Source organism: Achroia grisella, unplaced genomic scaffold, assembly GCF_030625045.1.
Source record: "Achroia grisella isolate CSIRO2021 unplaced genomic scaffold, CSIRO_AGI_Agris_v1 utg779, whole genome shotgun sequence".
In the NCBI taxonomy this organism is placed as follows: domain Eukaryota; kingdom Metazoa; phylum Arthropoda; class Insecta; order Lepidoptera; family Pyralidae; genus Achroia; species Achroia grisella.
The window spans coordinates 1,925,066-1,951,432 of NW_026713019.1; the positions used below are offsets into that span (position 1 = coordinate 1,925,066).

The window sequence follows — 26,367 nt, forward strand, 5'->3', positions numbered from 1 at the left end:
AATAATCATCAAATCGTGACAATTAAGACAGAAACTTTTTTATTTTTTACTTTTGTTGTATTATCGGTATAGTTGTTGTAATACCTATTGCAAACAAAAAAACATGGTTTTCTTCTTTCTAATATTAGTTTTGATTATTTATATTATATTTACTTCAACAAGATGAAATGGTTTGGTTTACGTCAAATTGTGGTTTGTAGATAGATAGATAGATACATATTATTTATTCATAACTTCATACTTTGTAACAATTTACAACTATTTTCTAAGTCACCAGTAATAGTGGTGAAATAGGTTTATTGTTATATGCCGGGTTATTGAATAGCGAGTTACGTAGAAATAATAACATTGCTACTAGACTGCTGGTGGCGTTTTCATGTTTCATGAAATTTTACTCAGTTCGTGATACGCGATAAACTCCACAATATGCTTGTTATATTTGTAGCTGTTACTGTTGTGAGTAATGAGCTATGGGGCTTTGTTGAGACGAGATTTTGACGCCAGATTATTTGAAATTCATGAAAACCCTGGATTATACGCCTACACCTTTTTACTTTATATTCCTAATTACAAAGTTATCTCATCTTTATACATAGTAATAAACTTTTTTCACGGTGGTTTTCTATTGAATACATTTTGTAAACAATATATTTGCTGTGATATATTTATTTATTTATTTTCCACACTTACATCTGTATTATTTACAGCGTGCTAATATCGGGATAATTTAAATAATATTAGCATGTTAAATATCTCGTTTATATAATGTGTACAATAAGTACCTACTACGTTTTTTTTTTCTTTAAACGAGCTCTATGCAACGGGATTGCCTGGACGGCCTCATTTATTTTCATACCATTTAAAAATTGTAATGTAATTTCAACCTATCGTTCAGTCAAATAGACGATTATATAAAATAGATTACATTGATTTCTAAATAAAAAAAAAAGATTTGTGTTAGTGTATTTTGCATATATATGCATTGCATGTATATGCAATATTATTAGCCAATATTTGATTTCCCGCATTCCATATTATTTCCTTAGTCTATTGGGCCAATCGACTCTCACACCGTCATTGGTATGTGAATTATTGTAGGTACTTTGTGGAAAAAACAATATATTGGTAATAATATGACAACAACAACTTTTGCTAATATGTCAAATTGTCCGGTCCAGAGACACTGGATATAGTTGCACTGCTGCGGACCCGTGCTTTTTGACGTGGACATGGATATATGAACTGAGAGCATATCTCTATAAGTATACTATATTTTAATTCGCTTAAAAACAATAACTAACCTGGTGATGTAGGTGTTTAATATACTATATGATCTTCTTATGATCGAGCGTTCTATGTCTGAACAATAGAAATATTTGTGCTGAAAACACGGCCACTGCTATAAATGTTTTCATACTATACCATTTTGATGTAATTAACAATTCCAAGCCTTTTATACATTACCGTATACACTATATTCTGAGGAGGTAAAAACTTTCGCTCCTAAGAATATCCTTTAATTCTTGTCCCAGACGGGTCTAGGTAGCGAACTTTGAAAAAAGAACGAGCACAATAGATCTATCCAGGTCGCAGTGCTACAGGTCTTAGTACCTGACAACAGCCCAAAACCCTTAATAAAAAATACATTACCTTAAACAATTTAATAAAGTATTATTATAACAAAGTACAAGAACATTTAGCTGTAGCCACTTACTAGCTAGCAAGTTTACTATAGTGACCCACACTACAGCACTGGGCCCTCAACAGGAGCGTTACGAATAGTCACGATTAGCCATTGACCCGACCTAAATAGCGTCGTTGTCGTCATCATATCGAACAAGTTCATGATAACGTCTATTATAATAACTAAACGAGCTCAATTTGTACCCTTGAATCTGGCTAATGAAATTATTTTGTTTAGGTTGTACTAATAGTTGGCAACGAAATGCCAAATTTCAATATGGCGATTAGTCAAAACTAAAGCGTAACAATAAATAATATTTTATGTCTAGTGTTATTTAGTAAGTCTGATTAAGAGACAAATTAAGAATACAACTAAACCGCAATCTAAATCTGCTCAACTATACTGTAGTACCTATGTTTACTTAAACAGTAACTAAACATAGGTACTGTTACTTTTTCCTTTGCGCAGCAAAAAGTGCTAAGTATCTTAATACCTATTTATACAATTAAACATACATTACACATATAAAAATAAAAAGAATACGAATTTATTGAACTCTAGATTTTATAGTCTAATTCAAAACTTTTGGTACGTACGCTTTGCCTTTACTTTTTATATTTCAATTTAAGTTAGGATTTTAACGTAATTGATAAATTTGCTTAAGGAATCAATGCGAATCCATTAAATTCCCTCCGAAGAAATGAAGGGATCAACTTGACATGAATCGGTGTCGTGAAATTGGATTTTATTTTTTCACAAACTTTTTTATTTTTATGTTCGTAGATAGATATCTTCTTTATTTCGATTTTATTATATTTTCAGGTGAAACTCAATGGTAAATTTACTTGTTACCTTTGACGCATGTAATATTTCTGTCCCAAATATTATATGCGTATGTCAAGTTTCACTAGGATTCATTAACCTGATAAGGCGCGATGCAACATAACTCAAATAAACGCAATCACTTTCACATTTCATTAATATTAAAGTAGTTTCATCGCTGTTATAAAATGATCCTAATAGTTAATATAATAAATGAATAACAAATACATCTAGATATCCTAATCTTAATAATATAACGAGAAAGTTTGTAATTATTTATGTTTCATGCAAATACTACTGAACGGTTTGTAATAAAATTTTACAGTAATATATGTTATGCATTAGAATAACACATAGACTATATTTTATATTCAAACTTAACGCGGATGAAACCGCTGGCACAGCTAGTATTATTATATAAACATGGTGTATTTCTCTTCCACTTAAATGGGTTTTATAAAAACGTTATTTACTAATTCATATAAATATATTATATATTAGTAAAATTGTAGACTATTAATGCAGTATGTCATTTACATAATTATCTTACATATCTTTGCAATCATTAAACAGTCATTACTTATTCATTTCGCTATCGGTAGCAAACCATAGTTCAGCTGTTCGTCAATGTAATTTAACAATTTGAAGGAGGGATGGATTTGTAACTTTACTAATTGGATTTCCGTTCCGTTCACGTAACTGGAATTGACCATAAAATATTTCCATAATGGAATCTCAAATTAATCTTAAGTACTGTATAATTATTGCGGTGTATACGTATGACAACATTTTTAGGCGCTCTTATGCATAAATTTAATAAGTCAAAATGAAGTGGTCAGTTAAAGTCTTCTATATAATAAATATATACACGTACGTATATATAAGATTACTAGAGACGACCTACCTTCGCCCGGTTGCTCATTAACTTTGTCAGTGTTGTAAATATTATTCTATATTACAATACATACTTATAGCCTGTTATGTTGCCCTGAAATAAAGTGCCTTTCAAATTGTGTCCAGAATTTCTCAAATCTGGGATATGGTTGTTTGTTTTAAAAAAACTGTTCTCTCAGCGTAGAGTTTAAATATCTACCAATATTAGAATATAATCTACGTAACAGGATATCTCACCAGTAATAAGTATGGATACAAGTAGGTACCTATGACGAACTTTAAGCACATTGACCTTTGTAACTTTATATTTTAACCCACTAGGGTACGGTAGTAGCTGCCCTTTCAATGCTCATAAATCAACGTTACAGTTATATTATGTTCATTTGGAATAAAATATTTATTTTATTCTACACAATTTGATATTACCATAAACATTTAAAACAAAATTTGGTATCGCATCTTGTTTGATTTTCATATATAAAGTACAGTCTTTATTAACATTATATTATCTTACGTAACAAAAAAAACTCATTTTCAAGTATAAAATGCTATACTTGAAAATGAGTTTTTTTGTTACGACTTCACGGTTTAGTTAAAGTCCATTTTTTATTGGGAACTTTGGGCTATTGTCAGATGCTTGGGCTTGTAGTACTGGGATCTACATACATAGATTTATAGTGCTCGCCCTTTTTCAGAGTTTACTACCTAAAACCGTCAGGGACAAGAATTGAAGGATAGCGATGGTTATCTCCTAGTGGTTTTCTTCTTCATCTTGGCAATATCTGCTACTACTGTCAATACAATTGTGACAAAGTATTGCATAAAGTAGTCTTGGAAAAGAACAGGGTCCACTAGTCGTCATGGTTAATCAAGGTATATCGCTAACTAAATCACAGGTACAAGCTACGTATATATATATATAGTTGTATCTATTGATTCTAAACATAATAATCTACGGGCCAAACTGAATCTGAAACTCAGATTTGAGTCACCCACGCCGGGATACAAATATGCTCACCGAGTGTCTTTTTGAGTATCTTTCATGCCATAAATGCAAGAGTTGAATATGTATCTAAATATACGATGGCGAACACATATTTTTTAATTAATGACGTGTGTTTATTTTATATATTACGAATATGCATGTACTAATCGAAAGTAATTAAAAACTAGGTCAGCCGTTATCATTACCTAACGAATATTTAGTTGACAATAATTGTAATTAAAGAAATAAGTCTTAGAATAACTGCCTTTAAGTCTCATTTATAATTCAGGGTCGTGCCGGTCGTATTCGGTCTTCAGTGGTGAGTGTGACGTGATAAGAGTTTTTGTAGGAATAGATGTAGTGTGGTCACTCATTGCATACAAACGACATTCATTAGAACTTACTGTAACAAACCAAAAAGGTTAATAATCCTCTGTGTCGAACTCTTTATTCTCAACAATCCTCTTCAAAATTACACTGTAGCATAGACTTTAAAACGATATCCGTTTATTTTTTAAGCAAATTAATAAAACTTATTTAATTATGTTTATTTATATTTAAATTTAATATGATCCGATATGTAATAATATGATTTAAATTTATAGGATCTGAATATTCCGTGCACTATTCAGACTTTACTAAACTTATAAAGCAATTATGAATATTTAATTTTTACAGTAGAAGATATCTGAAGAATGTAAAAAGAACTAAAATACTGTAAAAATGTAAAAGAACTAAGATACTGAAGACAAGGGCTGTATGGGCTTAGACTCTTTGCCTTTCCTATAAGGATAAACAAAACAAAAAAAATGTCAGCTGTTGCCTTTCTGGTGATAATAGTCGTAACGGTGTAAATGTATTTATATTTACGTCTGATTACTTTTTTTATTCCTTTGTAATTGTTTAAAGTCAAGACTGTATATTTAGTATAATTCAATTCGTTCAAGTTATTTTTAACATTGTTTCATATATATTAAGTAAAAGAAAGACATTTTTTAAGCAATACATGTGACTTATTGTAATAAAATATTATGTTCCTGAACCTGACCTATTTTTGTCCACAAATTCTGGATGAATTATGAAAATATTTATTTGGCTTTTCAATGACCAAGTTAATATGAAAAGTTAATATTACGAATTACATAACACATATATATGTGTTATGTTATAAAATGCTGCTATTTCCACAATTGCAACGTATATTTTTCAGTTTTATGGATATTTTGTTCTGTAATATAATATGAAGCTTTGTAATATGTAATTGCTATAATCTTTATTACTGGCGACTTACGTAAGAAACAATGTTACAAGTTCAAATCGATGGACTTGATACTGCTTGGTACTGATTTGTCCTGTTTTTTTTTACAACTTTGAACGGTAAATAGACTGACGACCCACATAATGGAAACTGGAAACCATAGTCTATGGTTAGTTACACGCAATTTTTTATTAAGTATTTAAATACAAAAATAAACGTGAAAATAATACGATTTTAGTGTACAAATAGTATACGAATGTCTAGTAAAGGTGATTTTCGAAGATTAGATTTTTCTACCTTACTCTACCTAGATCGCAACAAATGAACCGATTTCAACGAGCTTGCATTGTTTTCTTTATCATCTTAACGCTCATTTATCTTTGTAGTATTGGACATGAATCTTTTGTTATTAGATGAGGATTTCGTTTACTATACGCTTAACATAGACTACTATGTATACTTTACATTTGATATAGAGTTTTATTTCGAGGTTTCCTTATCTTGCACCGATATACCGCATCTTATGTCATCCTCCGGATGTAAAGGAGTGTGGTGACAAATTGTATTCTTATTCCGTCACCACTCGGATGTTATTTTATTACAAGTTCCGATACCTTACATACCTTATAATTCCGTTGCATCATTAGTGTCATTAAGATATTGTTATTCGAATTACGTACGTATACAAAATTTTAGCACGAAAATTATTGAAAAATTAATTAGAAACGAACTGAAAAGACGAAAATATTGCAATACAGAAATACTCATGCAATGTGAAGTGAAATAAACAAAAGCTTGTGAAAGTAGAAGTTGATTGCAGAATAGTAGCACCATTCGTTTATTTGTACAATGGGTTAATATCTGAAAATGATTTAATTATTAGGTAAACATATAGATTGCCATTGTTGAGGTTACGCAAGCATTTATTAATTACAGATCACTTTTTTTGCTCTATGTGCAAATTTTAAATGAATTCTATTTGTGTATTTATTGTATGTACAACAGATGTAGTGTTCTATCCATATAGAGCGAATTAAAGAGATATGTATCTGGACAAATCGCAACCAGATGACAACCCTGTTGCCGTACGCAATCAATTACAGATGACGGCAGACCGATAGGCTCGAGTGTTCCAACAGGAAATGCAATTTCCGTGTCACAATATTGCGGAAAATTGGATTTTAAACCCTGATACAACGCTGTTTGCTGTTTTTTTGATCTATATACCAAGTTAGCGGTTATTATCTATTAGCGTTAAAAAGAATTTGTATTTTTTGTATTAAAATACAAGAGAAATGTTACCTCGTGTTGAAGTAGAATGGCTAATGATTTTTACATTAGGTCAATATTTTCAATTTCCAAGAAAGTACTAGTTGATAGATGTTTGGTTTGTCTGGTTGACATTTCTGTCTTAGTTTTTCTTTTTAACTTGCCCAATTAGACGTCAAATTGTATCGTGCATAGGCAATTTAACTCGGTCAGTGCTCATAAACTGCAGTACTAATCGTATATCCGTAACCTTTCTTCGAGGACACTCCAATCTTACATCGTTTTAGGGGCCATTACTTTTGTTCTGAAAGTTGAAGTTTGTCTTTATAAGGAGACTGAAGGGCCGCGGACTTGTTGAGATGTAATGGCTTAACTTCGTTATCGAAACAAGTTGTCTCCAATTGCTCCTCGCTATACAGATTATTTGATTGGAATTGTTTATTATACAATTTAAAGAGTGGAGTGGATTCGCTTACGGTTTAGATAACGAGCGCTAAAAATAACTAAGTACGGTCGATGGCCCGGTAATATCAAACAAAACGACTAATTTTGTTTTGCTCTGTAGGCAAATGTAACACGTAGAATTATCATTTTTATGCACATGCTTTTAAATTTGTGCAATAACAGTTGTTATTAGAACCTAGAACAACATAATAATAAACATTTTAAAAATAAGCCACGATTAGTCTCTAGAATTACCAACAAGAGAATTATTTTTTTAATAAAATGACTTTTTATTTTTTATAAGATACTTTTTAAAATAACTCACGTACAGTCTTTTATTCAATACTAGCTTTTGCCCGCGACTTCGTCTGCGTTTCCGTCGTTTTTCGTAAAATAAGTAGCCTATGTCCTTCCTCACGGTTCAGTGGTTTTGATGTGTTTTCGCAACATTTCCCTTCACTGCTCTGCTCCTATTGATCGTAGCGTGATGAAAAGTGTACTATAACCTGCCTAGGAGTATGAAGAATAATTGTACCAAGTTTCCTTAAAATCGGTCGAGTAGTTTTTGTTTCTATAACGAACATACAGACAGACAACAAATTTTTGGTTGCATTTTTGGCATCAGTATCGATTACTAATCACCCCCTGATAGTTATTTTGAAAATATATTTCATGTACAGAATTGACCTCCCTACAGATTTATTATAAGTATAGATTAGCTGTATTAAATAAAAGAGTTGTATATTAAGACAAAGTCACAGTATAGTCATAAGAAAATTGTTAAATAGGCTCAATCTGAATAATCACAATAAGTACACTAGGTTACGGTCTAAATTACTTATTACTGTGTTATAGAAGATATAGATATATGTGATATAGAAGTTAATATACGAGACTTACTTACTATATTGGTTTATTTCGATGAATTTTAATTTATCTCTCACAAACTTTCTATTTATATGTATATATATATAAATATAAAATAAAAAGCAATTGCCGAAGCTTTGTGAAAGCACATCGCGTTAGAACGACTGAAAAATTTTTACAAAAAGAGACAGATTTAGCCCATGAAGTGTATGTGCTAATTCTGTTTTTTATTTTTGCTATATTCCTAATTTTGAGGACGAAGTTCCTATGAAAGGAGAGTTAAAAAATCTTACGGAATAATGAAAAATTTGGTTAGAATATCTTTATAGAAAAATATTGCACTTAACAAAGTTAACAGATAGACATTAACACGTTTCTTAAAGCATTAAATTATTACAGTAATAAAATTATGAAATTATTTGATTATCGTAACTGAAAAAAATATTTTGAAATGGAGTTAGAAAGGCTTCTGGTATGATATTTGTTGCATATTATTCTATGTTAATCAAGGTTTACAATAACGTTGATATATTTCTATTTGCAGAGACAAAGCACGAACTAGAAGATCTCATGGCGGATGTTAAGAAAAATGCCAACAAAGTCAGAGGAAAATTAAAACGTAAGTTGTATGGATTTACGTTTTATTCTAATTAATCAATAAGAAAATAATTTTAAACTTGTAACGCGTATACAAGTAAGTAATAGCCTAGCATTTTTAAGTTCATTAGTCTGTAACTTCACTCTTGGTCGATGTTTTCAAGGTAACTTTAATGAAACGGTTTTTACAAGTGACGCACAGTCGCGCATGACGAAAATTAGAAAACGTGAATTACTCACCATGACATTTCCCAAGTGGCCTGAACTCGTACTTTATGTTAGAAACATAACCCTATTAAAATATAATTTCTAGTATATTTTCGAAACACTAAACTTATGTTGTACGTTTTCATGTTCAGAAATATTTTAAAGAATTTAATCCTCAATTAATGTCTATTATATATCTTCTAAAAGTACAAATTCTCATGTTGTACGTGTTTGTTGTTATAATGTAGTAGAATTTACAGGATAAACACCTGAGAGTTAAAAGCAGATACAAAACAGTATACCTACGCCATCGTTACTGCTGGGGAAAACCGCGATTTTTGTTTTTTAATAGGAATAGAAGCATGAACAGTTAAACAGTATTCCTAAATAATCTTTTAAGATAACATTCTAATATTTATTTTTCAAATTTCAAATTCAAAATATCTTTATTACTGTAGGTCTATTACAGATCTTATGACATGTTAAGTCTACCCTCAGTTCGGACTGATTTCAAGATGAGAAGAGCTGACAAGAAACTCGTATTATTTTCAAATAAATATTGAAATACAGATTTATTGTTAAATTCAAATTTGGGAGAATAGAGTGACCACCAGCATATGCTATTGCAAAAGAAAATAGTCTAATCAGTGTTCCTAACCCGAACTGCACAGTCCGTACAAGCAGCACCCGGTCACGAGTATGATGGATGAGTCAGCCATCATTGCACTCAACCATATTAGAGGGTATTCTACATATAATGAATCAGCGTAGTTGAAGCGGTGTTGAATTACTTAAATAAATCTTCTAAAACGAATTCGATTGTATTTCGCAGACATAGAACAGAACATCGAGCAAGAAGAACATTCGAACAAATCATCGGCTGATCTCAGGATAAGAAAAACACAACACTCAACGCTGTCCCGCAAGTTCGTGGAAGTGATGACGGAGTACAATCGGACGCAGACCGATTACAGGGATCGGTGCAAGAACAGGATACAACGGCAGCTGGAGATCACCGGCAGGGCTACCACAGACGATGAGCTCGAGGAAATGTTGGAGCAAGGAAATTCCGCAGTGTTCACTCAGGGGGTAAGTACACAATTCAATACTAAAACTACCGAAGTGATAAGATGAAGGTAAACATTGTAAATTCCTCTAAAATATACTAATAATACTGCATGTGTAAAGTGTACTGTATACATAAAGTTAGTTCTAAGGAGTATACCAAGCTGAAAGCCAAGGTTAATAATAATTCATTAAATTGATCCACTTTCACCAAGAAACAAAGTGGAAACCTGGAAATTAAGTATGAATTTTTCATATTTAAATAATCATATCTCTACCCAGTTTGCATGAAGAAATTTTTTTTTCCATTTCCTTGTGTCAAAAAGTAAATAAACATGAATATATACTTATTACTACTTAAAATAATTAAGGCGCCATGTTCTATTCAACATTATTGAGCCGTGTCTTTAAATTAGTGTTGTCACACCGTATCAGTTTGTTACTACTTTGCGTCATGTGGTTTTCATTAATAATTTATGTACTTAATTCATCATATCATGGCATTGTGATTTCAGATAATAATGGAGACACAACAAGCGAAGCAAACGCTGGCCGACATCGAGGCGCGACATGCTGATATCATCAAGCTAGAGACATCCATTCGTGAGCTACACGACATGTTCATGGACATGGCGATGCTCGTCGAAAGCCAGGTCACATACTTATATCACGTACACGCCTCCCAACCCAATTACAACACATTACACATCACGATACCTATATTACGGTATGTCAATTTCTATCAATACTACATATGGCCGAGATTTAGAGATAAGCGATGAAATAATATGAATTAGTCTGTAAAATAAACCAGTTCCTATGGATACAGGGTGAGATGATCGACCGCATTGAGTATCATGTAGAACACGCTGTGGACTATGTACAAACTGCCACACAAGACACAAAGAAGGCCCTAAAATATCAGAGCAAAGCTCGACGGGTGAGTTTCATTGTACCAATGCAGAATCATTCGTTGCTAATAGTTTGTTTTTTGTTTTGTTCGTCCCGTGTCCCCGTCTATTACATCCATTTCCTATTCCTTTCCATATTATTATGTTGGTTGTTATGTCATTTATTGCATTACGATCCTTTTTTGTATTATGTTGAGATTTTGGTGATTGGTTCACGCCATGTTTTACTGTTTGTTTCTTTTGCATAACACATTTGCTTTGTATGTTGTGTTCTAACTGTATGGTGCTCCAACTAACACTTGGTAATGGGCTTTTTAACTCCCTCAATTTAACTATGAATATTGTGTGTGTCACTTATGACTTTTGGTGTGTGCGTAATTTGCCTAATGCGTATTGTTATATTTGTTATCTAACAATTGTAACTAATGCTTGGTAATTGTTTACTTCTAAACAAATGCGGTATATTAATTATTCGTTACTGATAATAATCACAAATGTGAATTGATTGTAACAAATTTAATAATTGGTGAAACGATTATAAATATTGTGACAACGTTGTGTATATAATATTAACAACACTTCAACACTTTCTGTTTGTACCGGATTATTAATTATTTGTTTTTCACCTTATGACTTAACTAAAAACTGTCTTGTTCTAAAAAAATAACGTTCTGGGCCAGCTCCGTTTGATCCTGTAACACATACTCTATGGGCTGTGTATAAAACGGTATGAACCAATCGACTGCCCGATATGCCCAAACGGGTGTCCCGATCCCTCCCAGCGCCACTGACCTTAGCGCGAGCAGGGAGAATTGGTAGATCGCATCGAGCACCACGTGTCACAGACGACAGACTACGTGGAGGTCGGCCGGGACGACCTCAAACGGGCCTGGGATTGGGCCGTGAAGGCGCGGAAGGTAAATCATCATCGCAAACCGTATAGGTATTCACTATCTAACAAAATAATGGAATACGTCATTTTAATTCGGACTTATTAATTGGTAAAGGACAATAAGGTTTTTCATACTGTAAAAGTCGTTAATAGCGACATACTTCGATGTATATACTAAAGGGTGATTTCGTATATAAAACCTTTAACTGTTTACATTTTAACCATCAACAATACATGCTATGCATATGAATAGTCTATCTTCAAAATTTCTTCTCTATACGCACTAAACAGCATGAACTTTGAAGAAAATGTTGCACACGGCTGTATTTATGTAACAAAATTTAAAATATTTTTCTTTTCGTTAGAAATATTTGAAAATGACTCCTACAAGATACAGGAACCTGTAACGCTATATTAATATAATAAAATTAATTAACCAGTTTACAGTTTAATTGAAAAATTTGTGCTATATTATTTATAGGTTAAGAAATATATTATGATATGATATATATTCTAATATATCTTTTAAAATGCTGGAAGCATTGATATACAAGTTGTCAACTAACAATTTTGTTGGTCGAATTGTGGACATTTAATGTAATGTAACATGGACGGCACTGACAACATTTTCCATACTGTACACTATAGACTTATTTTTCCAAATAAAGGAAATTATAGTAATAATAATTATTATTTCTCTGAAGATAAAATCTTTCCTTTTGGTTGTAATATTCTTAAGATATTAATTCTTTATGTCAATAGCGTTGTAAGAACGTTTATTGCTCTTATCACCGGAGTCCGCATGACTTATCATTAATTTACTAATTTTTACATTATTTTTACTCTATAAACAGTGATATTGTACCTAAAATGACCAGAATATTGTAAAATATTTATTACGTAATTAAATTATCTACAAAGTACCAGTTATAACGGATCGTATAGACACTTCCATGTGGTGGTATTTATTAGCTTACAGTGGTCAGCTTAAATGTGGTGATGGTTGTATATTTATGGTATTTGGCACGTCTGTATCATAATGTACAATTGTTTATGTATTCATTGTTATTGCTGTACTAGATAAAAAATCGATATAAAAATGCATGCCTTGAAATAAATTTTGTAATGTATTCTTTACAACTAAGTTAACAGAAATTAATTATATCTCCATTTGCACAATTCTTCCATAAGGAGCACTCGTCTAATAAAGTAATAAAAATAATAATTTTTATAATCCCCATCAGAGATAACCTACGAATGTATCTAGCAGCCATTTTATTTGGATTTTGTTTTCCCTTTGTCGTTGCAGAAAAAAATCTTCATCATAATGTGCCTGTCTATTACGCTGGTTATATTAGCAATAGTGCTCATTATCGTGCTGAAATAATTTGGAGCGTGGAGAGCACCGGCTACCGGCTGTGACGTCACCAGCACGTCCGAATGGACTATGTGTATGAATTGAGTTGTATGTTGGATGCGACATTACTACGCTGATATTCGCCTGTATATCATTAACTTATTCGTGTGAATGTTACGTTGCTTGCGTGTTGATATTCGGCAGCGATACTTGGTGTTAACACTTGCACGGTATTGTTGAATAGCGGCTCGCTTTTGATTATTGGTACCGATGGAATCCAACCTATTCAATAAATTATTCATGTTGTATATTTTGATTCTTTTGCAATTAGATTTCTTAAATTTAATATGGATTCCGACCGGTCAAGTAAGTGTAAGAACTGTGCCTGTAGTGCATGTTTTAAACTAAATAAACGGTGTATAACAGACATTATTATTTTATAAAAGGCTGTGTATTTGAGTTGAGATTTAACTCTACATTAGATGAATGTCACCATGAACTATTTGTTTTAATATTTTCCACAGTCTATCGTATATTTAGTATATCTATCACGTGTTACACATATTTGAAGACAATATGTATAAAGTGCAATAAGTAGATTGTGCTTTAGTGTATTAACCTCTAAATATAATTAGCTTTGTTGGTATTACATTGATATATTTTATTATGAGAATATATAAAAGAACTATTTATTTACTTACCTAATATTAAGTAAGTATAAATATGTTATCACAAATAATATCGTGTATACGTTACTGAAAGTAGTTGCAGCGTAATACAAAAGTAATGGTTATATTAAATACAGGGTCTCAAATATGTAACGAACCTGAAACAACCAGGAGTGATGTTTGTCAACGCGACAAATTCACATTACATTTATTTGTATATATTCGTAAACCTAGATATACATACGATAACCTAAGATATACATCTTTGTGGTGAGTACAAGTTCATACATTTATGAATTTGTTTCTGTGAAATATATCACACGTAAATCATAGCTAAGTGAAAAATCTAAGTATTTCTTGTTAAAAGGTCTTTATCCGTGTATTCTTTTTGGAGTAGCCTGCATAACTTACAGTTTTCATTATGCTAAATAATGTGTGGATAAATATATTTATTCCAGTATTTAAATTTACAGTATTAACATATTGTTAATTTAAATATTTTTTTTTGGCATTTGATATGTAAGTATTATTATCTGTCTCATTTACTGTATTACTATAAATGGAATGCTTTCGATTCCAATGGGGCTTTATGTGATCTGTTACAGTTTTTAAACATATAGACAATACGGCACTACTTTATAAATTTAGTTCTAAGTAATAGGCAAAAGTGATTTATTAATTTCTAAATTTATCAATTAACGGTAGCTTTATTTAATTTTATAACTAGTTATTGTTGTTTATTAATGACTTTATAGATATATATATATATATATTAATTAAAAATATATAGAAAAGGGTGAACCCTACAGTACCTACATACAAACTACAGGCACATAAATTTTAGTTTATAAAATGCCCAAATTTGTATTGTTAATAAAATCATTGAGTAGCTGCTTAAATATCTGACATAGACCCCAGTATAATTCGAGTATTTTGTTTTTGTTTTTCTGTTTACGGATCCGAATATAGAATTCTATGCAAATATTCATGTTGTATATTTGTTACTATTGTTTTGGACTCTATTGTCATCAGACTCTATTGCGAGTGAATAATTGAAATATGTTGCAATATTGACAGTTGCGTTATAAGCTATAATATCTCATTGCCAATACAAGATAATTATTGCTCCTTTTCATATATTACTTAATAAGTTTGCGACAGTATTCATTAGTTAAGTTTATTGAAGGTATGGCTAAAAATAGATATGTTATACGTTATAGCAGAAGTCCCGTCTGATTGTATGGGTTTGCGTTGTACAAAAACCTTTTCACAATTATAGCAGTATGTGTATGTATATCTCAGTAGCCCAACAAGTCTTTGCGCTATGATAGACACTAATTCCTATGTATTGATTTTAGGGTTACATTTAAAAAACAACTTTCCGATAATACTAAAAACATAATAATACATCTTCACGACTTATTCCAGACGCGAAAATCAAAGGTATTGCCAATTGCGGAGGTTGTGGTGAAGGCAGCATTTGACTTAATAAACTTTTAGTAGGCATATTCGAGTCCAACAAGGCACTGAGCCGTCCTACCATCTTGTCTCTGAATATTTGAGTTTCCGTCTCCGTAGATTGACTCAGAAATATAAGTTGGGATAAGTCAGCCATGACTATCTCGAATAAAAATGATATGATCAAGTATTGGTCAAATTATGAATATTACTTTCAATACAAACACGTATTAATTTAACTAGTCTATTGTCGCCATGCCTGATTTATTTTTTCTTATTATAATATTATTTATTCTTATTTGCGACATATATGTAATTAATGCAAGTTGTATATTTAACAGATCTGTTTTTTTTTGTAATACAATATTCAGCTTGATTCTTGCATTAGAAAAGTAATAAAACGTTTTACAAGGAAAGAATAAAGAAGAAAACAGAAGTCCTTACACAATTTAATGTGATGTGTGATTTTTTGCGCTTTTGTAAGTATTAATAAAACGCACAAAACAATTGCTGATAAATTTCTACTTAGATTTTTCTCTGTGTACTTTAACTTCATGTTGTTTGTTTAATGTTAATTAGTTAAATATTTATTTAATAAATAAGTTTATGTTTTACAAATGTATTTATTTAGACCTCGGTATAGCACAGTTAGGTCTTTAGGGATTTGTTAACTATATAATTGCATTTAATACGAGCATTTTACATTCAATACATCTGTCAAAATATCGTATCACAAGTTACCTATCGTCTTTAAATTTAGGCATGTATAAATTGAGCTCTTAAATTATAGGTATGTGTATTTTTGGTGTTCATTATTAAATGATAATATTGGCATCTCACGAAAGGTTATTTATATAATAAAATATACATATGTGTTTAATTATATTCTGCCGCGTACACATACTAATAAAACAAAAGACTGTATGTAAGGATATTTTAATGCCATTTCTTTGTTATTAATTAATAACATAATCCTAGTAATATTATTTTGCTGTATTAATTAATACTTAAGTACCCCTACAACGAAGGGTTGTCACAGACTTGTATATTCACTTTTATGTAAATCCTATTGAAGTTGTAAAATATTGTTTGTAGTTTGAAGATTACATTTATTTATATTATTTCTTTTTTGTTTTTTATTTACGTTATTTCCTTGATTTTTCATATGTCTAATTAATAAGGCAAATGACGCACCCACTGTCCTGTGTTTTATCATCGCAAGTGTTACGGAGTCCACTAAACGCTCATAATTTTTAATATATATTTATTTTACATCATCATCAAATTATAATATGTAATGTGTGTAATGAGAGATTCACCCTCCCAATTTGCTACAAGTGGATTAATACAGTTTTGTAACTAAACCGCAACCTGCAACTAACTCGGACGTGGTTTGCGATGGATCTGCTATCACAATAGCCTTCAATTCTTCATTACCAACCTTGGGCTCGGGGATTGTTTTGCAGGTTCGAAATTTCCAGAACGAAAACGTTCCAACAAAAATGCATTGTGTTTTGTTTTGCGACAGCACCACCATACACATCATTAATTTTCGAGCCGTTTCTGCAGCACTAGTCGGCGGAACTCATACTCGTACTTGTAAATGACGCGATATTTTAAGTTTTCCATTTTGTTGCCAAAGAAAAAACCAAGCATATGTATTACGTTTTTATACAGAGAAATTTCTAACCAATGAACCAAGCATATGTATTACGGTTTTTGAAAAACAAATACATGAGTGAATAGCCGTATAAATTTGAAATTGAAATTTCTAACCAAAGAGGAGATATTTAAGATCAAAGTGGCCAGTACGACAAAGGTCAAAAAAATATATTTCAGTATTTAAAAAAAAAATTGCATATTCATAATATGTATAATATATAACAATAACAGTTTTATAATTAATTTTATAGTTAAATTTTATATTTAATATTTAACAAAAAATGCAGTGGTTTTCGTCTCAAATGAAACCACTGAGATTTTTGACGTTATTGGAACCAAATAATATGAGAAAACGTACGTAAATGTAAATTTCTCGACAACCCGAGAAGACCCGAGAAATTAACCTTGAGAATTCTCGAGACCCGAGAAATTGAAAAGCTCGAGAAATCATGAACCCTAGTTGTCACAGACTTGTATATTCACTTTTATGTAAATCCTATTGAAGTTGTAAAATATTGTTTGTAGTTTGAAGATTACATTTATTTATATTATTTCTTTTTTGTTTTTTATTTACGTTATTTCCTTGATTTTTCATATGTCTAATTAATAAGGCAAATGACGCACCCACTGTCCTGTGTTTTACTCGAGTGTTACGGAGCCTCATAATTTTTAATATATATTTATTTTACTCTCATCAAAATAATATGTAATGTGTGTAATGAGAGATTAAAGGGAGTCCGTCCAAGCGAGCCGTTCTGGCCCAGGACACATATAAAAAGTACTGTTGCATGGTTGCCACCGCCGTCAACAGAAGAAGATCATGATCCTAGTGTGCCTGATCATTCTGAGCCTGGTCGTCGTGGGCTACGTGTCCAGCATGTTCATGTGAGCGGCACGGTGTAGTACTCCGACCGCAAAATGCTCAAAGGTAAACGTTACAACGTGCGGCGAGCGGGCGGCCCTCGGTGCGTCGACGAATACGCATGCTGTCTCGGATTTACGGCGTATGCATGTAAATATTGCGTTTCGGGCGACGGTTGCGGCTGGATCGCGCGGATGTAATACTTCTCCTTCGAAACAAATTTAAATTGACAATTTAGCATTTATATAAATGCCATTTGATAGTTCAATTTACGATGGATCTGTAAATGTTGTAACTCAAACTGTCAAATGGTACAAGCTAAACTGACATTTTAACTGTATTTCAAACGAGAAGAATTAGCTTCAGTCTTACATAATTCAGATTTTCATCGTATTACATATTAATGGTACACTTGTTTAAAGTATGTATAGAATAGTTTTATACATCTGATGTGTAAAGCAATTCTGTTAATCTTTTGTATATCTGTATCCAGTCGCTGGTCACCGGTACTCAATCCGTACATGTCTTGACTAACGCATAGTACCGTCAGCGCTGTTCACCGGCACAATCGGAGAGTCCGCACGCTCGCTATATTATATTAGTTACTAATATGTGTTGTATTTGTCCATTGTGCAGAAGAAGATAATGATTATGGTGTGTCTGCTCGTGCTCGGCCTCATTGCGACTGGCTACGTGTATAACACTTTCTTCTAACTTGAACGGGGCAGGTTTGACGCGCACTATCTCTGGGCTGCTCTTATAGAACGCATATATAGTTAGATTTTAATATCAAGCGATCGAGTAGAATTTGATATTATAATTTCAATACATTTGTATTCATTTGTATTAACCACAAAGTATAGTATTATGAAACATGTTTCATACATTTGAATTTAAATTAATAATTGGCCCAGAATACGTAACTATGCTAAACACATTTAGTCGGTCTTTCAAATTTGCATGTGCCGAGTATTATAATGATAAAGAGACTCATCAAGTAATCATTTATATACATAGTTAGGTTCATGTCGTATTTATGCTTACTTATATATTTTATTCAGATTCAGAAGACATATCATAATTATAAGCAATCAATCTTAAATATTTTATTTATATGTCGTGACAAAATCTTGGAACTGATTATTTCATAAAATAGACCTGCATAAGTTGTATTCTGTTGCTGTTACAAAGTATGATCCATCACTAAACTTGGAACATTATTGTTAATGAAATTGTCAAATCTACTATTATGCCACGGCATATGCTTATACAAAAACAAATTACAAGAGAATTAGGATAATACGAGAATTTTAGATAGGACATCTCCAATCTCCATCCCATCCCATATTCATGCATGTGTTAGTAGTACTTTTATGTAGTACCTTCTACCTAATATCTTGTACCAGTTCTATTCCAAAATATATTTGCTAGTTCTTGAATTTAATTTTTTATCTACGTAATGTTCATTCTGAATTTAATTCAAATTCTTAATCTTTTTTAAGTTCTTGTAAATGTTCCTTAAATAACTTTCTTTCATTTTTATAAACAGCTAACATAGAACTATAAAATAACTTTAAATCAGATTTATTTATGAGCGTACTATTCATGACGACATAAATATTAATAATAATAACATATTTATTTTTATATAATTTCCTATGCTCGCTGTTTAATACCCAACTATAAAAAGATTTTATCATAATATTTCATTCCCCCAAACATTAATAATATTGAGAAAGAAGCAACATACATATATTCGAAATATATACCAATAAACAGATTTGATTAGGGACTGTTTAGTATGCCATATTATTTTAAACTAAATTGATATTTATCGGTTCACACTTCACCTTCATACGGCGTTTCGAGTCGGTAATTTTTTTTTCATCTCAAATCGCAAAAGGCGGATATAGGAACTAGGTAAAAATACGTAATTCCAAGAGTTTATAAAATAATTAAAATACTAAACAACTTGGTCAGTCACAGTATGCTAAATACTCTATTTATGAGAGAGACCTTATCTCCATTTATGAGAGAAATATTTATCGTGATAATATTTTATGATGATGTATATAATATAGGTAGTTTAGTACTAGAATGTGTTAGAAAGAAACTTTTAATATCTCTACGTCTCCCATTGTTATTTACAGGTAATTTTTAAATTAATACAATAGTAGTTATTTATGGTCGTTGCTCTTTCTCTTTTTCCTATATGTTTCACCAGTATTAACAAATAACCCATACTTGTAACATCCTAATATACTAATTTTCACTGCCTTTTATCCTTTGCACATTTATTTAATAATTATCCACACCTATTCTAATTCTTGCACTATATTCTTGCACATAAGTATTTACATGAAAAATAGCTCCTTTCTTAACTTATATGTACATATCACATGATATATATTCCTTTAACCGTGTAACAAAATTTATATTTACAAAACAAATAAATATTTTATTCGATTACGCCATAAAAGTGTATTGTAATCACATTATGAACTTTTACTGTGCTCGTTTAAAGTTTAAATATTTTTTATAAATACAAATACAAGATGTATTTATTATTTGAAAAAAAATTTGATTCATGGTTAAATGAAAATTGATTGAAGGTATATGATTAAAGACCTGTCGATCAGTTTAAATATAATAGACCCGTGCGTCAACTGGAATCCAATCAAACAATAATCCATAATATAAATAGTATATATCGGATATGTTACGGAATATTTCATATATTTTTGGTATTATAGGGTACTAGTAATATACGTATCACATTTAGTTTTGTAGAAATTAAAGTGGTAAGTATTTGTAATCTGTACAATAGGGATACAGTTAGTTACAATCTTAAAATACACATAGAGCATTATGGCAATTTTATTAAACGCATTGATATAACTTTGATTCTAAACGGACTCCGTTCAGATGATAAACTCATAAAAATCTTACACAATAGGACAAAAAATTGCATTGACAATACTAAACACTAGGTTCTAGTGGTTAATCAAAGTAGTAACGTGTACTAATATGTAACTAATTTAGGTACCATGTCGTATTGACATTATTAATGGTTCCCTATTGTTCCATGCGTTACCTTAATATAGTATTATTTTGACAAGGTACAAAATTAATTATCAGCTATATCTACTTTCCGCCAAATAGGGAATCCAGTAAGTATAACAAACAGCTTCGAAATCTATATTTATGTAATCTGTACGAAAATAGCTAAAACAATATTTTCTAAAATATTGACGTCAGGTGTTAAAATGTCATTGATTTATTCAATTCCGTGATTTTACAAGTACGATGGTTTGAAAATGCTAAGTCAGCTCTATTTAGCTTTTATATATTTTGTGTAAAAGCTATATTATTATTAACTTAATATACACAGAAGGTACAATTGAGTAGTCGCTTTTTGGACAACAGAACTCATTTATCTAATTATTGCTTTAACAGTACGCTTGTAGAATTTTGGAATATCTTAGATAACAAAAACTATATATACATATATATACTATATAGATATTTATTATATCGTATGAATGTGTGAATAAATTTTAGTCCTTACGAAATCATTAGTCAGTTATAATAACCACGAGTGGTTTGTTTGGTTTGGTTCATGCAATTTGTATTAATGATTTTTTTTTCTCTACGTCTAAGTCCAGTCATCATTATTCTATTTGTTAAATATGACATGGACATTCGCACTATCAAGTTATTGAAAGATGGATTTAGATTAATGTACCGAAGTGTAACAGATATCATTCATCAGTAATAAGTGAAAAGTTGAAAATGTTTGAGATTATAAGTAGTCACTCTGTACTGTCAAGTGTGTGTCACTGTGCAAAAATATAATATAAAAATAGATTATGTTATCGATTATAAAACGAATGCCAATGTAGTTAAGAAACCAGTGCTACTATAATAATACTATGATATATTTTGTTGCATTCAAACTTTAACAGATTAGCTCACTTGATTCTGGCTCATTCATACTCAGAGATGACTATCTCCGCCTCCTTACACATAAAACCTATATGTAGTCCTCAGACTACAAAGCGAGAGTGAGAATTAAATAGTGGACTAAAACCTATTAAATTACAATTTATGTAGTAGATTCACGAATTGCAATCGTAAATCATAGTTAATATAGAGTAATTTTTGTGTTCTTGTGACATCTAGTGGTCTCGGGTCTGAATAGAGCGCTATTGAAGTTTCATGCGACGCGACGACGTTTTCATTATTTTACAGATTTTAAAAAGAACAACTTTCATTCATTTTAATTATTTTCTCCTACTACCCATGAGGCGCAGGACTGACCGCCAGGTAAACGGTACTTAGTATGCTATGATTCATCAATAAAATAATTTCTAACCTTCAGAATGACTGGTATCCCAAGAGTTTAGAGCTCTTATGCTAAAATTACAAATAGAAAACACTCGTGGTTCATCAAGTCGCAACATGTATAGACCTTATAAGAGCACTTCTATATCCAAATGTTGAACTGATATACAAACGCCGTTCATATGTAACACCGAACTCATACTTTACAGGGCCGTCGCATGCACAGAGAAATTGGCGCGTACATTTTGGTGCCTGGCTACAAAGAACACGCTGCGTTCAACACATCTCTCGATTTTTGCATCATGCGTTCCGTTTTATTTTACAACTTTATTTGTATCTAATAAATCATAAAAATAAATAATAAATCTAAATGCAAGTTACACTCATCTTTTATATACATGAAAGGTGAGTACAATTTGCCTCTGCTGATATGATACATCTATCAGAACACTTCACGAACGTTAAGATTATTAATTTAATTACATAATTTTAGGACGCAATAATCCATTAATATACGTAGTACAATTTGTAGTACCTATATATATATATATAATATGCATTATAATAATTATTTATTAGGCTGTTTCTGTGACATAATTATTATATATAAAATCTCGCAGTTCATTAATTGTATCCTATTTATATAAAATATATCTATATCGTTCACCATTGGAATTAGTACATAAGATGTACTTAGATTAAAGCTGTTCAGAGCGCATGCTGCCTCTATCGCGTTTTGAATAAGTGAAACAACAAATTGAAAAATATAAAAATAATCTTGAACAACTAATACCAGCATACAATTTGTTGAAGGACTTTTATAGTTGTATCTAGTTTAGTCCGTTACAGAAATTATTCTGGGATCATTCACATATAAACAAGATAAAACTATGACGAATCATTGATAAAGTAAAATCTTATCTACATTTTACTATTATAGTTGTAGTTAACAATTAATGTGATGGTAGCACCACCTTCACTGGAATGAACGCCATATTTTAGTACAAAAACTTGGCTAAGCAAAGGGCTTCGTAATAACTGTAATTGTGTTATTACCAATACAATATAGCTTTATCATTCCTAGGTAGTAGATATGGCAGAAATATATAATATTATCATGTCTACTAATACCTATATCCTCATACTTATCATTAAAATAATACAGAAAATCACAGAACACTACAATTGCGAATAGAATGAAATCGATATAATCAATTAATAATGTACGGTGTTGGATTAGGACTACCTCAAGCTAGACGTGTAACGTTACATTTGTGTCGCAAGTGAAGTTGCGTCGATTTGAGCATAGGAAACGGTTGTAGACCGTCTGAATTGACGTCCAGCGGCCGCGAGTACCGCGCTACTCGTGTTACTCACGGCTCGCGGGTCGCTCGGTAATCGCTCGAGCATCGCCCGCCGGTCGTCCGGCAATCGCTCGAGAGTCGCCCGCCAGTCGTCCGGCAATCGCTCGAGGGTCGCCCGCGACCCGCAGTCCGCACGCGGCCGCCGGCGTCCGTCTCGGTCGCCGCACACAGCATATCGCGCCGGCGTGCCGACGCCGTAGCAATAATAATGTTCGATTACAATTGTAAAATTGTTTTAAACTTTCGAATGTGTGATAGTAGATGCAGTTGTTGTTTAGTTAACTTTATAATAATAATGAATTGTTATTGTGAGTGTAACTTTTAATAAACCGTAAGCGTACTTTAAAAACTTTTCAATATAATAGTATACTATATACATTCATACAAACTTGGCGCTTTTCCATCTAATTTATAGTTGATTTAATAATTAAAATTTTAGTTTCATACAGTTTAAGATGCTCTTTGTTGTACAGTAAAACATAAAGTAGCCGTTTTAGCTAGGATAAATTTTTTAATAAATTTGAAGTACCAGAGTCTTCAGCAATATAAGCATAGATATCGAACAGTATTTTGTTTGTAATGTTACTTAAATTGTCGTAGAGAAATATCACTCGAAAATTTAAGCACCAAAATATTAGCATTTTCCTATAAGAAGTAATGTTATAAAATTAATAATATTGGCGAAAATTTAATATGTAGTCGTCGTAAATGGCATAATTGTTGAAACGAGAACATTAACAGAGAGTGTACTAGAGCGAGAAATAACGGCACTAAAGGACCCGCCGCCGGTCGCCGTCGTTACCGTCGGTCGCTGCCGACGCCGCGCCGCGAGCCTCTCACTGTCTGCCTCGTATGTACTCATTATCCTAGTATATGCAGTTGCGTATTTAAGGACATGAAGCAATGTTAATTTTAACATTTTATAGCATAATTAGATTTTTATCCTTAAGAGTAGGATTTCATATAGTTGCCTTCGTAACAGTAGAGAAACTAGGTAATACCTTTTCTCTCGTAGCTTCATTATAAATTGTGGTCAGTCGCATTCTCCACTCGCCAGTCAATTCTCGCTTGTCTTCCCAACAGGCGCTAGTCCCTTCGTCCGGCTGCCGCCAATCATTCATTTCATCGCATACTGTCTCGTGTATTCGAAATCACGTGGACGAGAGCTAGATGCATCTGAACTCATCGTATCTCTAGTATAAGTATACTTGGCCTCGATGCGAGGTCGCGTACCTGACACCAAGTTGACGTGAACGGTAGTGATCCGCAGCGCGCCGCGTCGCCGTCGCTTGCCTCGCTATATCGGAATACGTTCGCACAAGAGATGCGCGGAACTCGCTCCCGCACTCCGCTCCCGGCCGCCCGCCGGATAGATTCGCGACGCGATTTCTGCAAATCGCCCGCCGCCAATCTCTTCGCGACCAATCGTATAATGTATTATAAAGTGTTAGTATAGGCATAACCGGCTTCTAGTCAGCTTTCAAGGATCTCTATTATTCTGATAATCTTTAATATTGCATTTGTATTCACCTGTTACTAGTGTACATAAGTGATTTCTCGTGTTCATGTGTCGGGACGGGCGCGGGAGCGCGCGCCTGCAGTTCGCCACCGGCACGGCGTTCTAACAATTCTCAATATAATCGTAAAACATAGATATTTTCATAATCAATAGTATTGCATATTGTTGATTGGATTGCTAATTTTGTATAAGTACACAACTAGTATAGTTTATATACTTATGTGTCAATTCTTATAGCATTTTACTACATTAACAGACGATAGATAGTAAGTGTTAAACGTAATCCAAATATAATTACAATGCTGTTTATTAAGCTTATTCAACAATTTTGTGTTCATTATTGAATGAATGAATTTAACTTATAAATCTCGTATTCTTCAATGGTAATAATATTTAAGTATCTAATATATAACACTAAATTATCTATATCAACACATAGAATTAATCTGTTCATAAAGCAAATTGGTAGGTCCGTTAAATGTTATATTATATAACTTGTTGAAAAAAAACTCTGCTTAGGAAATATGTGGAACAACGAACAAGAAAAATTGAATTTGTTGGATTTTCAGTTTTAAAAAATGACTATAGGTACTTATCTAATTTTTCTAATTATTTATTTGTTAGCATATTGTTAGGCAAAATGTTCTTTAAAAACATAAGTACTAAGTATTGATTTTAATTTTATTAAATGAGTGTAAAACGATATACTTTTTACTATTTAAGAGAATTCTACTATTTAGAACTCTGGGGTAGGCCTAGAGCCACTCATTTCACGAGCACTCAAAGTACACAGCAATTGACATTATCATGTTAGACTGAACAGACACGATGCTTTTAGCAACTGATTGCTTTTCCAAGTACCCGGACACTGCATCCTGTTTTACCTGTACCAAAATCGGCCGTTTTAGCGAATATTTCGAGGCTGCATAGCTACGTATTTAGTAACTACTTACGATGTACAAGGTACAGTGGCCACATACGACTTCATAAAGCCACAATTTGTGTGTGTGAATTGATGCGATGCGACGCGGTAATACAGAACAAAAAATTAACGATAATTTACGAGATGCAAAAAGCATTGTATCTGCTTATTATCTTTCTATCTAAACTGTGTACCTACTGTTATCATGATTAATTACTACTTATATTTAAGCTATTTATTATTATAAATTAAAAGGAACAAGTACCAAATTGTAATTCTGATTCATATTGACAAAATTGTAACATGTTGGTAGGTA

The 26,367-nt window shown here is 31.9% G+C and overlaps 1 protein-coding gene across 5 annotated transcripts in view; it reads left to right on the forward strand.

Moving 5' to 3' along the window:
• LOC131850714 (syntaxin-1A) overlaps positions 1-22,594 on the forward strand; it is a 53,394-nt gene extending 30,800 nt beyond the window's left edge. The window contains exons 4-9 of one of the 5 annotated variants that reach the window (XM_059201049.1): positions 8,768-8,842; positions 9,860-10,116; positions 10,608-10,745; positions 10,922-11,032; positions 17,852-17,968; positions 22,456-22,594. In XM_059201049.1, coding sequence (XP_059057032.1) covers positions 8,768-8,842; positions 9,860-10,116; positions 10,608-10,745; positions 10,922-11,032; positions 17,852-17,929 — 659 coding nt within the window. In that variant the 3' untranslated portion in view covers positions 17,930-17,968; positions 22,456-22,594. Of the gene's footprint in view, positions 1-8,767; positions 8,843-9,859; positions 10,117-10,607; positions 10,746-10,921; positions 11,921-13,204; positions 14,153-17,851; positions 17,969-18,538; positions 18,631-22,455 lie in introns of those variants that run through there. The other 4 variants (XM_059201051.1, XM_059201048.1, XM_059201050.1 and 1 more) reach the window with 4 other exon arrangements.
• The last annotated feature ends 3,773 nt before the right edge of the window (positions 22,595-26,367 follow it).